This window comes from Paramormyrops kingsleyae, chromosome 20, assembly GCF_048594095.1.
Source record: "Paramormyrops kingsleyae isolate MSU_618 chromosome 20, PKINGS_0.4, whole genome shotgun sequence".
Taxonomy (NCBI): domain Eukaryota; kingdom Metazoa; phylum Chordata; class Actinopteri; order Osteoglossiformes; family Mormyridae; genus Paramormyrops; species Paramormyrops kingsleyae.
In genome coordinates this window covers 14,338,569-14,356,113 of record NC_132816.1, presented here as the reverse complement: position 1 = coordinate 14,356,113, position 17,545 = coordinate 14,338,569, and the positions used below count along the sequence as shown (strand labels likewise).

The 17,545-nt window shown below is 42.2% G+C and overlaps 2 protein-coding genes across 3 annotated transcripts; one reads left to right on the top strand and one right to left on the bottom strand.

The window, feature by feature from the left end:
• The first annotated feature begins 407 nt into the window (after positions 1-407).
• Positions 408-14,217, top strand: lipf (lipase, gastric). 2 transcript variants are annotated; one of them, XM_023830915.2, is made up of 10 exons: positions 408-572; positions 1,347-1,458; positions 3,630-3,747; positions 8,949-9,147; positions 9,470-9,579; positions 9,812-9,948; positions 10,180-10,326; positions 10,585-10,656; positions 11,830-11,898; positions 12,879-14,217. In XM_023830915.2, exons 2-10 carry the CDS (start codon positions 1,354-1,356, stop codon positions 13,110-13,112), a joined length of 1,191 nt encoding a protein of 396 aa, XP_023686683.1. In that variant the 5' UTR covers positions 408-572; positions 1,347-1,353; the 3' UTR covers positions 13,113-14,217. The 2 variants fall into 2 exon arrangements, with proteins under 2 accessions (XP_023686683.1, XP_023686684.1); XM_023830916.2 differs by lacking the exon at positions 408-572 and adding an exon at positions 613-748.
• Positions 14,218-14,330: 113 nt separating this feature from the next.
• ankrd22 (ankyrin repeat domain 22) lies at positions 14,331-17,509 on the bottom strand. Its single transcript, XM_023830918.2, has 6 exons — positions 17,378-17,509; positions 16,320-16,511; positions 15,690-15,797; positions 15,265-15,342; positions 14,994-15,092; positions 14,331-14,902 (listed from the first exon to the last, which is right to left on the bottom strand). Exons 1-6 carry the CDS (start codon positions 17,396-17,398, stop codon positions 14,825-14,827), a joined length of 576 nt encoding a protein of 191 aa, XP_023686686.1. The 5' UTR covers positions 17,399-17,509; the 3' UTR covers positions 14,331-14,824.
• Between the last annotated feature and the right edge of the window lie 36 nt (positions 17,510-17,545).

Below are 17,545 nucleotides of genomic sequence, written 5' to 3'. Positions count from 1 at the left end.
GAAATTAGACCAGTGGCTGTCAAGTGTCAATTTAATCTCTAAAGTCTAGCAATATGTTAAATCAAATTTCCAGGTTAGCTGAATTGCCCATCTTAATGCTAATTTAAACTTGATTGTAACTGTTTAATTGCATTCCATTCTGACACCGTGTATTTAAATTGTCAAGTTTAGTATTAGACTTTTGATTACGACAAGTGAATACTTCACAATGTGATCGTTTCTACGACTTGTATTCTGCAGCACGTCTAGAGAGTAACAAGCGATCTGGATCTTTTGTATTCTTCCCTAACAAACGCACATCACTCCGCTGACGCTCTGCTGCTCCCGGTTACAGAAGGCCAGCACACGGCGACCACGCGCCGGCGGGTGGGCGGGGCCCCTCCGCGTCACGTGACACATTACGTCACCCGACTTGTTCCTGTGGCTGGGCGATAAATGAAAGTCGGACCAGCAAACTAGGGCGGCTGTGGTTGTCATGCCGAAAAACTGTTTCCGACTTTGCTTATTATTTTTTATTTTTTAGGTAATACGTGCATGTTTATGTGTTTATTTTAATTACTTCTGCATCAAAGGTACCAGAACCCGACTTTACTTTCTTCCCAAGATGTTACGTCTGTTATTATAATTACTAGCCTATTTCTGTGTAGTGAGAGTGTTTACTTTGGCCTCCCTAGTAACGAGCGGCTTGTACTAATGGGTAATTAATAAAAAACAATTTAATTAACTGCCATAGAATTCCGACAGAATGGTTAGTAACTTGTACGATGATGGTTGAATTTGAAGTACCTGAAATAATTATTAGTTTTGTAATCTTTCTATTACGAACAGTCTGTTGTGTATCGCAACGTTGAATTAACATATGTAAACGTATGTTTGTATATTGCTTTTTAAATATGAACTATTGAACTTTTATGTGACCACTGTATATTTTGACTGAAGATAATCAATTATGTCATATTACCAATGATTCAGCTTTACCTTCGGAAATTATTTAGATCGTGCTATTTCAATGAACAATTTAGCTGAAAATTTAATTTTTGATAATTATGGCTGACCGTATTCCTACTGCTGTATTAACTAGTTTACATTTCTGTATTATCTCTGGTTTAATGTGCTTATTACAGGTAAGTTTATAGTTGCTTCTGCACATTACTTTGCCAGTGAAATGTAAATAGTCAATAAAATGCACATCATAGTATCCTGGGAATGCCTCAAGGTTCTCTGTCGCCTCACATCAGGGTCTGTTCACGTTCGCACGAATGGATGGGTGGATTTTTATTTGCTCCTGTTTGCAATGGAACTGCTTTTGCAGGAATCGCAGTAATGTTGTTTCTGATGCCTTGCAGTGCTGAGATGGCCTGGTTCCTGCCATTCGCGGCTCTTCTCATACAAGGGGCAGTCCAGTGTAAGCCGACATTATTGAAAAACACCGTGGACCCAGAAGTCAACATGAACATTGTAAGTAAGGTTAGAAAGTGGTAGTCAGACTGCAGGAATGAGAATTTTATGAGCAGACACTGTCGATAGGTATAACAATTCATTGATTCTAATTGATACATCAGTTGTTAAGGCCACAATATATATTCAATTAACAAATATCGATTCATATCATTAAACCATAGCGACATGCCAAAACGCTATCTAGAAAGAAAAAAAAATCTGTGAAAATCACACAAAGCTGTCTAGAGACTCAGTACAGAGCATTACATTATAGTGAGCCTATGTTTTATGTAGTTCAGTGCACCTATATGTTCCTACGTTTTGAGAGAGTAAGAGATGCCAATCCACAAATATTTTTTTTTGTTAAAATACAAGGTGGAATATAATATAATAATATTTTTTGTGACGTATAGTTTTTTTTCCAACATTCTGTTCAAGTAAAAACGTAAACGTTTATCATTATATCTTTTTAAATTCAAATACATTCCGCTAAAATCAGCTTACAGTATGTTTCACCGTATTGAAAATATTGATCATATATATGTAACTGAATCAAATTGCATCGCAGCAACGTTTCGCCAGATATCGAATCTCTGCCTTGCAAAATCAAATTGAATGGAGGCGGAGCTTACAATAGATGTATACCCCTACTATTGAATGTGTGCTGCCCTTCTTTTTCAAATTGACTCCATCTTTGATAGGTGATTCCTGATTAATCCCCTGCTTACTTCAACCCTGGGCCTGTGCTGTAGGGTTTTGTAATTGGGACGGCATTTGGAACATGAGTCTGCGTGGGCAGTTCTGCTTTTCTGGCCCACATCTCACTCTTTGTCCTCTATCTTATGACACACCATAGGGTGAGGAAATGAACTGCATGACTATTGGAAGAAGAAAAAGTTTAATAATTAACCCAATAAGGAAATAACTTGAATTTTGTGAGGCCTGTTTCAATCTGAAAGCATTTTTAAAGCAATGCATATTAAATTGCTTGATTTTTACAAAGTAACTATTTATTTAATGGGTTATGGGTTTTATAGATGTTATCTAATGTTAGTATGTTTTATTCTTTCATTTTATTATCTGACTGTTCTAATTCCAACACATTTGCGTACAAAGGGTGTGAATGTTTTCACATGCCGATTTTTGGGGGAGGCACGAACGATAATGTCGGTCTACTGCAAGGTTCCTGTGAGCTATTGGGCCATTTCTTATCGCGATTTTGTCTCTGCCTCCATCTGGCATTGTTTCTCTTACTGTTTAATTTTCCCTTCCTCCCAAAAATCTTGAATAATCCGCTGATAAATAATAGATTGAACAATGTCACGAAAAAAAAAAACACTCTTCTAATTTGCATGCATATATACAAGGATTGCTTATCTGTCTCCGAACTGTGAATTCTGCTCCATGCAGGTCCGCCGAGATCCTCACAGTGAGGTTGTGTAACATTAATGTATTCGAGTCTTCCCTCGGCCATTCAGATGAGACTGAGAAACCAGCATTGGGCTTATCCTTAAGTGGCCGAGAGTAAAACGAACCAGCGGAGACCCGCGGGGAGTTGGGAGTTCGCGGCGCCTTTAATTATGCATGGATAGATTGCAACGGCAGTCCTGGATCCAACAAGCTCACGCGTTTCCTTTGAAGTTTCTGATTAGAATTTATATCATATCTGGGACTGGAGCGGTGCGACTGTACGCTCTGAAGGAATTGGATTCTAGAAACGGCAAGCTGTTAATGATTTTGTGGGTGAACATTGGCAGAAGCAACGCTAGTTGTTTTTGGGTATATGTGTTTATGACATTAGCTGTATTCCTGCTTGTCATTCAGGTGGATGGTGTTGATGATTGCCTTTTACGTTAGAAGAACACGAGCAGATGTAGAAATAACACTCAACTGAAGCCATGAACATAGATGTAGGATATGTCCTAATGATAAGCCCCTTCGATATTTGTGCTTTTCTGCCCCTTGGGATTTACCTTGAACCCGATTGGCTGGGATCGACTTCTACCTGCCGCTGTATTTCCTCAGATGATTGGGTCTCTCGGTCAGTGTGCTGGAGCTGGTTGGGTGGCGGGAAAACGGATCCCCATCCTCATTTTGCCAGCAGCGTCACTCGGCTCAATCCTCAGATGGATCATGGCAGCATTTCCTGTCTCCAACCCCCCCCCCCCCCCCACCCCCCTACCCCGCAGAGTGAGCTCATATCGTTTTGGGGCTACCCAGCAGAAGAGCACAAGGTGATCACCGAAGACGGCTACATCCTGAGCGTCAACAGGATCCCCCATGGTGTGAAGAGCAAGCCGGTGGAAGGTAAGGAGCTAGCCGCACGTCCGCCAGATTACTGCTGATCTTCTATATTGCCTATTTCAAAAATTGCCTTTAAAAAGTCTTTGCCAGTTGTACTGGGTTAGGGCCAGCATGTACCCTAGTAGTCATTAGTAGTCATGGTGTAGTAGGACATGGTATAGGCCTCACCTTCAAGATTCTTTGTCATTTCTTCATATTCTAGGTGTGTGGCAGATGCCAAACATCATTCTTTCCCTTAGGTCAGGGTACTACACACATCACGTGTATTAAATTTACGCAGTAAATTACAATAACACATACAATAACACATACAGTACCATGTATAGCTCGTATACGGTGTATTTTTAAGGTGGTACCATTAGTAGGGAAACTGTACTGTACAGGTGAGGCTGAGCTTTGGTCGTTCCACTGTCTGGTTTCCCTGTCTCTGCCAGACTTGCTGACCTGAAAAGAGGCTGTGTCCTTTAAAAGTTTTATTTTGGGAAACGCTTCCCTTGCATCACCCAGCCCTTTGGCTAATTTTTCTCGCTCCTCATCTTAATCTTTTGTACATTTTGAGACTTAATTACTCATCATCTGTGAGTCATTGAGCTGTCGTCCCCCCCCCCAAAATGGCTTAAAATCTGTGATAAAAGGCTTCAATATAAAGGTCTCATGTGACATGAGGCTTAATATGTTGTGTTCAACATAGAAAAGAGTCGTTTCCCAAAATATACATGTATATTTATACACAGGCATACCTCTGGTTACATAATATGTGACTTACATAATGTGGGACTTGCTAACTAAAAGGTTAGTAGTAAAAGCGAGTTATGGAAAAGGAGTTATGAAAATTTTGCATGAGTCATGCACGTTACGAGTACTGCTGCCTTGCGGTGATCACGTGGTACGTTCCCTTTCCCTTTCCGAGCCGTCAATCGTGACTTGTGCTCACAACCAATCACTTGAAAAAAGAATTAATTCTTTTTGAAATGATTTGTTTTTATGACTTTGGCGATACTGTACTGTAATGGCTCGGTGGGTAACAATTCTATGGCTGTGACCGGAAGGTCGCCGGTTCGAATCCCAGTCTCGATTTGTATGTTCAATTGGATGCTTTAGATAAAAGCATATGTTACACACATGAATGTAAATACAAATGGATGGTAAGAGCACAAAACCAGGCACGATTATGTGGAAAATTCACTAAGAGGTGACAGTGTTACAGAATGGACAGAATGAGTGGTATGTGAACTTGGTTTCGGTGTCAACAGTATATACAGCTAAAGGATGCTTCCCATCACCCTGTGAACGTTTCTGTACTTTCAAAGTAAATGACAACAAAGCCGTTCTGCTGCTATTTATGAAATGGAAGAAAATTATTAATAATTGACATTTTAAACGTTCATTGACATCTTTATGTTCTGTTCAGTACGATACACAATTATGTACAGGCTATAGCAGGGGTGGGCAGCCTTATCCAGAAAGGGCTGCTATTTATTTTGTTTTTTGCTGCAATCCCCTAATTATATTACTAATTAGAGGACTGGTTGGTTGAAGAGTCCTCACATATGAGTTTCAACAGCTGACCTAAAGGTTACCCCAAAAACCTGCATACACACTGGCCCTTTGCGGATAAGATTGCCCCCCCCTCTCCCCGGTCTATAGCGTGGGATACATTTTTAGTCATATCTGCAGCAGAAGACATTACTTGAGTTCTGTCTGAATTTCTGTGAGGATTCGACTGTCCCTTCTGTTAAAGTGAAAGAAACGGTCCAGATAGTGTCTTGGAAGCAACTGAACAGCCCACAGTATTTTGGTTTAAGTGGTTACAGGCCTGAAGGTTGTTGGTTTGAGTCCCTTGGTTGGTTCGAATGGCACAGGTTTCATCCTTGGAGTGCGTCCCCAGCCTTACTGTCTAAACTTTAAGCTTAAAGTAGGATTTTTTTTAAATTATTATTGTAGTCTGGAAATTTGCTGTGTCTGTCCCTGGCTCAGCTGTGGCCGGCAAACGATAGCTGACGTCATCTGGCCGGGATTGAGACGGCGCCGGCTGAGGCTTTAGTTTGAATCTATTAAAGCAAGTCAATAGCATGCCTTACCTCGCCGGTCAGGGCCTGCACTTCTGTCTGGCATCGTGGCATCCTCCTCCGTCTGTCGAATGAAATATTTACAGCTGGTGAGCGAGGGCCCGGTGTGTGAACCTCCCAAAGGGAACAGCTCAAAACAGGGCATCGTTCCATCCACCTGTTGCCGTAAATAATGCAGCCTGTGTTAAGGCCTCGCCTTTGAGTATTTAGATAGGGCGCATTGTGTTCGTTTTAGCGACGGCCTTTTGAATAAGAGGAAGTGTGGAGAAAGGTACAGCCTGAACCGCAGTCCGCACAGGAAAAATAACATGTGCTGGAGGTGTCCGGTCCTCCAAATGCGACCTGCCGCTAGTTTTAAGAGTTGAGAACTGATGAATTTATTAGTGTGTTATTCTAGCACCGTAGGCTATAGCTCACAGGCATTTACAAAGAGAGAAAAGGAGCAGTGAAATATTAAACAAAACTGCCTTTGTTTGTTTTTTTCTTCCTTTTAGGTGGGCCAACAGAGAAACTTTTACCAGATACGGGCTGTAATTATTTAACTCTTCTTAATGAGCCCCACCCATGTGGCGAAAAGCGGCCTGTCCAGTTTGTTGCAGCAGCCTGAGTGCCACCCCCCCCTCCCCCCCCCCCCCCCCAAACTCCCCAATCACAATCAGCCTGCCCCTCCTCAGCCATCCCTTCTGAAAGAATACTGTTTGTACAAATAGGGTGTGGAGGCGAAGGCAGCATTCTGTCACACCATAAGGAGCCCGCCCACGAGCCCCCGCCGTCCTAATGGCACATTAATCACTGTTCTCGCCACAGAGAGGGAGGTCCTGAGATGTAGATGAAGGTCTGACAGAGAGGGGCGGGGCCTCAGGGGCAGCTGAAATCTGATTGGCCTGCTCAGGACCCCTTCCCCTGTCACCAACTGAGCTGACCGTCGTTGGCTAATAAGTTTGGCCACTCGTGACCGTGAATTACGGTCTCTCTTATGCCCCTCCCACCTTAAAAAAAAATATAAAAATTTTTAAATAAAAATTAAAATCGTAGAATTGCCCTGAGCTGCTGTCTGCAAATGTGTGGCCGGCCTCCCCGTGAGGGGGGGGGCGCTGGTATTCCTGCCCCGGGACGTACGGGCTCCCTTCGTTGGCTCTGGTCTACCGGTGTGCGGTTTCCTCGCTCTCGCTGCCCCCCCATGTCTCATTGATGAGCGGTGTGGTGTGATTTCCAGAGCACACATAATCCCGTCGGCACAACCCGTACAGAGCAAAACAAATTTGGTGTCTGTAAATCCCCCCCCCCCACTGTAACGCTTAGTGTAATGCTGAATATGTATACATTCTGTCGATACAAATCACTGTGTAGGTGGATTCACAGCCCTCTGGCTAATGTTGGCCTTATGCTGTTTTCGTTTTTATTTTTAATTTTTTTTTCCTCCCCCCCCCCCACATCTCATTAAATTAATGAGGAGATGAATGCTGTGCACTTCAGCTGACCTTACTGAGCTTTAAACAACGCGTTTGCTCAAAATGTAAATCGAGCTTCGAGTGGATACTGAGAATGCTGAGATTAGGTTGTCTTTAGAAACACCACATCAGGCTGTAAGGTTTTGCCCCCCCCCCCTCCAGTGCTGTTGTCGGGTGTCCCAGGACAGTCCATGTAAGCGACGAGTAAACCTCCATGATATATTCATATTTCCTATAAATAAGTAAACGCCTCTCAAGCTGAGTGCCTCACTTGGTGTCATACGTGTGTGCGTGTGTGTGTCTGTGTTACGTTCCTTGGTGAGTCCCCTCCGTGCAATGAACTTGGCACTGGAACAGCATCTCATTCTGCCATGCCCCATTTTAATCCCCCCCCCCCCCCTTAAATTGTGGGGGATTGATTCCGAGGTTTCTCAGACTAGCAAAGGACTCCATAACTTTTGCTACAGATGTTCGCTATCGATTTCCGCGGATCTGCAGGGGAAGTGCTCTGACTTGCGGCCATGTGTCTCCACGCCTCCCATTCCCACCGCTCTCGGTGCTGCGTCGAAATGTGAAACTATGCAGCGAGTGGCCATGGCACCGTCTTCGTACAGTCTAATCCTGTTTTATGCGTAACTGTCTTAATTTCCACATGTAAAGGAAGACTTCTGTGTCAATCCTCCCTCCATTTCCATTTTTTTTTTTATGAACTGCTTATCCAGTCAAGCTTGTGCTCTGTCCAGTGAGATTTTGATGGGGTTTTACTGGTCAATGTGGAGATGTCAATTTTGTGGGCAGCATCCTGCAAACCATCATCGCACTGACAGGCAGCCTAAATGGGGGGGTATGACTTTCTGGGGGAGGGTCACGGCCTCAAACCCATTATGTCTCAACACGAACTTGTGATTCATTCTGCAACGGAGTGAACGATTGACTCCCCCAGCGGTTACATAAAGTGTAAAATCTGTCTCGCTTTTCTCGTTCTGCAAGGTAGGGTTTGAGTGGCTGTGGCGTGTATGCGTGTTTCGGGGGAGGGGGGCGCTTGTGGAAGAATGGCTGGTATGAAGTAAAACAATCCTATCAGCTATGGGACTGTTTGTACTACTGAAAAGACCAACGCATCCTGTTTCTGACAGATCTCAGCGATAAGGGTCCCAAAAAAAGAAAACGAAAGAGTGAGGAGCTCTCTGGAGGATTGCTAGCTTGCGGTTGCCATCACACAGTAAATGTGCTCCCCCTGGTGGTATTAATTCAGTCTAATTTGCAATTTTCAAAAAAGCTCTCACAAAGCATGGTGAAGTTTTTTTCTTTCTTATGGGCTTCTCAGTAGTGGTGGAGCACAGTGCAGTTTACCCAAGTTGAAGATGTAATTGGGAACCTTTTTTAATTTTTTTTTTAATTGATTTAACAGATAGTCAAACAGTATGGCAGATGGGTTCATGGATGGGTTGGCCTTAGGCGTAGGGCCCTATTATTCAAATCACGGTCCTCGAGGTCCGAGCACTGATGGTTTTCCAGCCTTCCTTTACCTGTGAGCCAGGTGTGAAGCCTCTGACCAATCAGAATCAGTAATTATTAAACTACCTACCTGGAAGAACTGAGAACAAGGCCTGGATTTGGAATCGAGGTCCAGATTTGAAGAACCCTGGCATAGGGCATTGACGGGATCCTTGTTGTTTGGCAGGCCCTCGCCCAGTGGTGTTCCTACAGCATGGGCTGCTGGCAGCTGGAAGTAACTGGGTGACCAGTCTGCCCAATAACAGCCTGGGCTTCTTCCTCGCCGACGCTGGTTATGACGTGTGGATCGGGAACAGTCGTGGGAACACCTGGTCCAGAAGCCACATCAGACTCAGCCCAGACCAGGACGAGTACTGGAAGTTCAGGTAGTGTGGTCCTTCTGCAGAATCTTAACCTGCTCTAGTGAAATAACCAGCTATGAGTAGGGGTATTATTGAAGAGCATATTTCCAAAATGGGGGGGGGGGTTCTTCATTGGATTAAATGATGTTCCCAATCATTTGAATTAGACGTTTCCAAAACTGTATGATAAAGAAGCCTAGTCTCATCTCAAAAACGTCAAAAAATGGATTGAGATGAGTTTTGGCAGTCCTGCTCTTCGATTTTAAAATTACAAATCAGCTAAATGGAAATGTATAAACATGTATAGATGAGATTAAATGGAAGTGCATGTTTTTTCATTTTTTAGCTATGATGAGATGGCCAAGAAGGACCTTCCAGCAGTGGTGAATTTCATCATAAAGACCACTGGCCAGGAGCAGATCTTCTATGTGGGTCATTCCCAGGGTACCACCATTGGTAAGACTTACCTATGTAGTAATTAGATACATGATAATCCCAGCAGCTCTAGCCTTCTTGCTCATCAGTGGGCCAAAGAACTTCCAGAGACCCAACACAGACCATTATCTTTTTGCGTCCTGGACAACACACTGCTAGAAGACAGTACCAGATTGCTAATGTGTGACAGATGTTGTATGTTGTTCTTGGATTCATGTTTGAATGTGTCCCTATTCTTTTCTTTTTTTCCTAGCCTTCATTGCATTTTCCACCATGCCTGAACTAGCGAGCAGAATCAAGATGTTCTTCGCTCTGGCCCCAGTAGCCACAGTGAAATATGCACAAAGCCCAATGGTCAAGTTGTCCATTTTCCCCGATTTCCTTATTTGGGTAAGTGCCACCAGCTGTTTGTTGGCTTGAATGTTGGCCACAGGCTCTTCTCCTGTTTGGAAATTAATCTGTGACAATACATTAATTTAGAATAACATGGAGTAGGACTTAGAAAAAACCCTATCCAAAAGGTGATGGTTTAAAATGCTAGGAGCAGATGCTATGACACAGTTATTCACTTTTGGTCCTATGTTGAACTGGTGATCTAAAACCCCTCATCTTAATCCACAGGACTTTTTCGGAAGGAAGGACTTTCTTCCACAGAATGAGATTATCAAGTGGTTTGCCACCAAGCTGTGTAGCCGGAAACCCATTTCCGCCCTGTGTGGAAATATCTTCTTCGTTCTTTGTGGTTTTGATGAGAAGAACCTGAATATGGTACATCCCGTCTTTCTATCATTAATCCTCATGGTTGGCAGCATTTTTCCTTAATTGCACTGTCCATTTGGTCTCCATATCTGGACTGTACTTGCGAGGATTTTGTGTCTTTCATCGGGCGGGGACACTGACGACAGACACCATTTTTTTCTCTATCCTATAAATGGTAGTCGTTAGATGCCTATGTGAGAATGTTTAGCTAAAAGTACATCAATTATGCCTTAAGCTACTAATCTTCACTTTTGTCCCACTCTCCAGACCCGTATCCCTGTGTACACCACTCACTGCCCAGCTGGGACGTCTGTACAGAACATGGTCCACTGGTCGCAGGTACTGGAAACCAAAATCTCGCCTGATTGGATGGATGCGTGGAAGGGAAGCCAGTTATAGGACCTACGTGTGCATGTATCATTGACCTAAGCACTGCCATTTTAAATCAAATCCACTATGCATGTGTTCTAGAATTAATATGTACAGGTGCCCCTCGACCAATGATGGGGTTAAGTTCCAATGAACCCATCGTACTCATAAGTGGAAAATATTGTCGAATATGATAATCAAATACCTACTGTCACCAAATATGATAAATTAATTATTATTATAACCAACTAAATACCAGCAATTTAAAAGTAAATAAATTAGTAAGTTTATTTGGTTAAACACAGAAAAAAGACACAATTCGATGCGTCAGTAAACACGGATGTTTACGCTCGCGATCGCTACAGAGACTGTAAGCGCGGCTTCCTGGATTCTGCCGTCGGCCGGCATCAGTAGAAAGTATCGTACAGCATATCGCTATCCGAGACACTAGCCTGGGAACAGATTAAAAATCAGAGTTGACTACTGAATGAGCATCGCTATCGTAAATCGTACCCTTGTTAAACGAGGAGCATCTGTATGTGGAGGGGAAAATATTGGGGTTTTTTAGTAGGAGACAGAAATGGTAGACAATGTATGATTTAAGACAAAGTAAGACATCACTGTAATGAGGCAGCCCAAACTGTTCACCTCCTGAGCACATTGCTGGGATTAAGTTCACAGCTGCAGCCCAATTTATTAATCAGCCTTGTGGGCCACGTCTCCTCAGCGCTCACACGCTAAAGCCCAAGACGGGAGCCTTTGATCTCCTCTCCCCCTCACGTGAGCCGTCACGGCTGTGAAGCAAGCGGGAGACAGACCCCTATTTCACGCGACCCCTGAAGAAAGCCGTCATCACTGATGCACTTTTACTTTGTGATGCGACAGCTGCCTGTTTATTGGAAAACTGAAATTACAAATCATTCTTTTAAGTGAGCTAATTCCCCCCCCCCCCCCTCCCATTATTTCTGTAAATACAAACACTAATGAAACCGAATCAGCTATATTTAACAATCTGCTGTGAGAGATTGCGTGGGTGGGGCCAGATTCTGGATTTGTGCATCAAAACCTTTGTAGTGATTTGGGAGCCAATCACAGGAAGCAATAATGTATGTTTTTTTTTTTTTTTTTAATTCCCTGCTCCAGGCTGCGCATCATGGGAAGTTGATGGCCTATGATTATGGGAGATGTGGAAATATGGCTCATTACAATCAGGTAAAGCTCGCATGAGGCTGTTCATAGTCTCGCTTCTATGTAACATTTTATCTGTGCTGCATTCAGAACAGTGATGGAAGGAATAAACCTCGCTATCATTATGCTGGTGCCTCTGTCTCCTCAGGCTGGGTCTACGATTTTCACCTTACACCACTGAGATCTCTTATTGCATATTGGAGGTTTAAGTGGGACACCGTCATCCTTCTGATAGTGCTCTTAAGGGGATGTATCTATTTCGCAGGTGCATTTAAGCAAAACGGCTTCTAATTTTAAAACCCTGTACTCGTTTATATACCGTTCGCAGTTGTGAGAAGACATTTAACCTGAGCTGCTCTGGTGAACGGGCCTTAGCTTGTTCCTCAGGCCGAGTCACTGAACCAGTCCTCTACCTGTTCAAACCAGGCCTCATTCCTCCTGGCTCAGATCCGGAACCCCAATTTCCAGTATACACTGCACTTAGCCTCTCAGCCTGTTAATATGGTCGAGTTCACCTGCTGTGGACTGTTGCATAATCTATTTGATTGGAAGATGCTTCTGTCTATAGTGACTATAAATTTGTAGGTATTAGAACAACATCAGCACCAAGGGCTTATAATTGTAGCCTCAGGTTGGAAACCGGGTCTCAGCCATTTAATACAGAGATGTACGCTATATCTTATCGGTATTGGCTGATAATCATTGAAATTCAAGATATCAATATCGTTCCGATGGCAGCAAAAGAACTAAAGATACAGCTAATAAAATAAGGGGATGATGTCATTGGGCGATCAGCCACTTTCTAAAGTAGAGGACGAGGGATTTTGTCACTCATTCACCGCTTATCAGTACCAGCTTGAGGCATGTTTATAATTCATTATTAAATTGCTAGGAAAGTGGCTCAGAGGTTAGCCGTTTATCATCTATATTACTCAGTTATCTGTAATATTTTTCAACATTGGTGCACCACTACTTTTCTAAAGAGTCTCCGTCCTGCCTTGCAGACGACCCCACCTCTGTACCACGTGCGGGACTTGACGGTGCCCACGGCAGTGTGGTACGGAGGCCAGGACATGCTGGCCGATCCCAAAGACGTGGCCTTGCTACTCCCTCAGATCCCCAACCTCGTTTACCAGAAGCGAGTCCAGCACTGGGAGCACCTGGACTTCATCTGGGGTCTGGACGCCCCCCAGGAAATGTTCGGCGACATGCTGAAGCTGATGAGGCAGCAGGCATGAGCCGCCTGATGCTGGCCGGCGCGGCTGCTTGTGACTAGCGTCTAGCTTCTGGGAAGAGCACAACTGCCGTCAATTCAATTAGGTTTTTATTTTTTGCAAACCAAGTTCAGAGTTAAGCCCGAAAGCAGTGCTGTGAAATGCTGTGCAATGTGGTTCGTGAGTGTGGCACAGAGTGTGATTTAACAGCAGCGCGCCACTGTACCCGCGATCTCGCCGACTGAAGTCGGCCCTCAGAAACTTTGGTCGCCACAGGATTTGTGCTTTTTTTTTTTTTTTTTTTTTTTTAGCTACCAAAGTTCCATTTCGATCCCTCTGTTCGCTTTCAGTTTTCTGACCAAAAAGTTGAGCACATTATAAGCGAGTTTAGCGGAGCAGACCCAAGCAGTCACAGAAAGATGATGGATATTCATCTTTTAAGTGGTTTTAACTCAGGAAATCCATTGGATTCATTTCATGGCAGGAATGTATTTCTTTATCGTTTGACGTTTTAGACCTTTTATACTAATCATTTCTCAAAATTTCTTCCATAACTGCATTGTTTTTCATGCTGTTTCCCTCCCCCTTTTTGCTGAAAGACAAACCACTGTGTGTGTGGCTTTTTTTGTTTTGTATTAACTCTTCACTTGGGTGTTAACACCCTCTTGCCGTTTGAATCATTACAATTAACTGAGGGTGACAATTCAACACATACTGTCATCACTTCACACCCCAGGGCTGTGGGTGAAACCAGTCTGCAATCCTCCGTTACTTTGCATGTTCATTCCCCCCCCCCCCCCTCACTCACCCGAAGTACATACAGTTCTGCCTTAAGATCACCTATGTGCCTTATAATGTGCGCCCCCTGGTGGACTGATTCCCCACTGGCGGTGCGCCCTGCCTTATGGTGCTGTATTGTTACAGTGCAGATAGGATAAATCACTGGAAAAATAACAGATGGATGTTTAGTCATTCTAGGACGCAGTGTGGTTGACTAGAATTTCTCACCAAAGCCTTCTGCCTTGAACATTATGGTTTGTGTTTAATTCATTTCATGTAGTTGAGAGACAGCAACTGTAAACAACACTGACTGAACTGTGGTCCTGAATTAAACTGTATGATTATAAAAGCCCAGCAGTATGAGATTCTTTTGGTTTCCACCGTACCAAGGAATGCTTCCTGCCACAGGACATTTATGTACCACAATATTACCAAACCACTACCAGATGCGGCCATTGCAGATAAGGCTTGAGTGTTTCGGTTTATTTTTTAACTTCATTGGCCACAAGTTGAAAATAAACCCCTTTTTTGCATTTGACACCTGCACATAACATTATATCTATACGGAATAGGCGCAGTCACAGGCATATCACATGGGGATAAAAAAAAAAAAAAAAGAGTTTCATATTTGACACATTTGAAATAAGCTGTTGATCATTCTCAAGCTTTCACTGAATATAAAAGGCATGGAAACTGCAAAATAATGTGATGTCTGATAGCAACAGGACATGTGTAACAGTTGGCTAAAAAATGGTGTTAAAACTTTAGAACAGTGATACAAGCCTTTTTCCAAGACATATGCCAAGCAAAATATCACAAACGAAGCTGGTTTGGTAATGCAACCACCGACGATTACATCAGAAAGAATGTTCTCCCTGTGGTCCACGCACAGCAAATGTGAATTTTTCATGACAGCTTGATAGGGCAGACTTACTGATTTATAGCAAGTTTGTCATTCAATATGATTTTTTCAGCATTTGTATAATCTTTGTAAATTTCAGTCTCTGGGCAATATCCAGTGGAGTCTCATTATCCTGAAAGAAAATTAATTTGATGACGGTGGACATTAACAAACATTGGATTCCTGTATTGTACTTTAGAGGGGAAAAAAACTGATGAGCTTACTTGGTTTCTTATTGAAGGATCAGCATTTTTCTGCAGTAACAATGGAATAAGGCGGTCACTTTTTCTCTGACAGGCATAATGAAGTCCAGTGTTTCCTTTCTGCAAAGTGCAAAAAAGCCAACAATTTAAGGTATTTTGGCAACTTGCCCATTCTTGTTTTAGCTTTCCTACTAAATTCTGCAGAATATGTGCTCTCTTTTCACGTTGTGTACCTTTGAGTACAATGGTGACGCACAAACCATATTGTATAAATTGAAAATGATGTACTTACGCAATCTACGCCATTAATGTCTACATTCGTGTTTAAAATCAGCTTCATCAGAGTCGCATTCTTGTTTCGCTTTTCCATCTGTTTAAAGGTAGTTTTAAGGAGGCTATAGGTCACACAATACTGAACAAAATATTTTACCAATTGCATATCTTGATTATTGTCTATTAGCAAACGGTAGTGATAGCCAAATGATTTTCTGACCCAGCTAGATGGCGCTCTTGATTTGCATTTGGGTATGCATTAAGCCCTTTTTTGAATAAAGAGCTCCATCTAGTGGTGTCACAAAATACAGCAAATGGTTCATGAAGCTTCATTTGGTCATCACTAGCAAATGGTAAACCCTACACAGATTTTGTCACCCAAAAACCCTGACACTGTTTTTTTCTTTTTTTAACATTACAGACAGAACAGTTGCATATCCGTACCATTATGAGGTATCCAATCAGTATGACGGGCATCAGAATTACAATTATCAAATAATCCAAGAAAGAAAATGTGTACCGAGCAGCATAGTGCAAACATGTCCTCTGCTTCTGCAGATAGAACAGAGACATAGCAGGACGTTTGTTAGTTAAAATGCACTATAATATTAAACACTGCATTAAATAAAACAGCATTTATTCCACTATGACACACACTCATACAACATCTGCCATGCTGACAAGCTACTGCACACAAATACATGTTTAGTATACAAAGAGACCACTATGTTTATTCTCAGTTAGAAATATGGCTTACTTTTTGGTATCATGGTTGCCATGGTGACCTTAGTTTTGTGCGTCATTCAAATAACAATACAATTTAAATTCAATATTTTTTAGCAGATATGTTGTAGTCTAGACAGATGAGTGTCCAGTATTGGCCTGCATTCCGCATTATCTAGAAGTAACTTGGTTTTAACCATAGATCTCTGATACCAGCACAAACCAAACCATCTCATAGTCTATTCAAGAGACCTCCCACTCAACTGATGAAACAATTCACGCATCTCGTATGTTTCAAAGGCACAGTGTGTTGACTTCAAACATCAGACATTCAGCCCTCTTGCGCGGCACCTTGTTTCGTATTTCCACATCTGCATTTTGATCAAGAAGATACTTGACCGTCATGACATTTCCTCGCTTGCAGGCGGCTATGATGGGTGTATCTCCAAACAAGTCGTCCTGAACATTTAAATTCCTGGGATCTGCATTCATCAGTAGAGCAACTCTACGGATGTCATCCTCATACGCAGCTTGGCACATCGGCTGAAGTCAATACAGCACAAATAGTTAGTAAATACGATTTTCACACCAAAACAAAAAAGATATCCATCCATTTTCCATACCCACTTGTTCTATGCAGGGTACTGGCTTAGAGTCTATCCTGTAAGCTATTGGCACAAGGCAGAGAATAACACGAGATCCATCACTCAATAATAAAAAGATAATATCATTGAAATATTTCCCTTATGTCTGCATAGGCTGCAAACATTTTTAAACTCTTTTTAAAAAAATTTATTTCCAAATATGAGCCAAGGAAAAGCAGGAAGAGAGATTTTAAAAAACCTGTCTAACCAGTCTGGTCACACATGTGACTATCAGATATATCTATGTCCACCTACTGTCTGCACAAAAAATTCTAACACTTACTATATGTCTTAATTGTTCTAAATAACATTTTCCTAATACAATACTATGTACATTTGGGTCACAACAACATTACTGTACATTATAGTAAAAACTATGTAGTATAATCATTTGTGCGTGGGGGACTAATTGGCCACAGATGTTCAGCGCTAGCTTTCAAAATTAGTTTAAATTTTATTTTAAATTAATTTCAGTTTTAATTAGCTTTTCTTAATGAGTGAAAGCTGGTGACCATTCCTGCTATAATCTAATTCAATAATGTTTTGCCAACATCTTTAAAAGGAATCAATTACTTTTAACGTTGTCGCAGTACGACAAAATTAAATTAACAGTATCAAGTTGTACTGAAACAAATGTGTTTTGAATACAGGCCTACTTAATTTGGATAGGTGCCTATAGTTATATTGTAGAGAAACCCTGTAATCACAGCAAAGTACGTACGTTTTGACTAAGTATCCTATTAAATAATTAATATAACTCCGTACCTCTGAGTACAAAACACCCATATCTCTGCAGCGCTTCCTCTGGTCAGGGTCGGTTGTCCGTTCACTATATAGGCTACCTATGTGTCTTTCTTATTTCGTCCCGCTAGTCAGTCCGCCAATCGTTATCCGAACAGCAGCGACTGAATGAAGCTTATCTTCTGCAAAGGT

Bases quoted from the DNA above. Each gene is read 5' to 3' on its own strand.
- lipf (XM_023830915.2), top strand. From the start codon at position 1,354: ATGGCCTGGTTCCTGCCATTCGCGGCTCTTCTCATACAAGGGGCAGTC. The intron at 10,327-10,584 runs GTACATCCCGTC...CCCACTCTCCAG, and splicing joins ATGAGAAGAACCTGAATATG to ACCCGTATCCCTGTGTACAC. The intron at 10,657-11,829 runs GTACTGGAAACC...TCCCTGCTCCAG, and splicing joins ACATGGTCCACTGGTCGCAG to GCTGCGCATCATGGGAAGTT.
- ankrd22 (XM_023830918.2), bottom strand. From the start codon at position 17,398: ATGGGTGTTTTGTACTCAGAG. The intron at 15,343-15,689 runs GTACGGATATGC...ACCTTTAAACAG, and splicing joins TGATTGGATACCTCATAATG to ATGGAAAAGCGAAACAAGAA. The intron at 14,903-14,993 runs GTAAGCTCATCA...ATTTTCTTTCAG, and splicing joins ATCCTTCAATAAGAAACCAA to GATAATGAGACTCCACTGGA.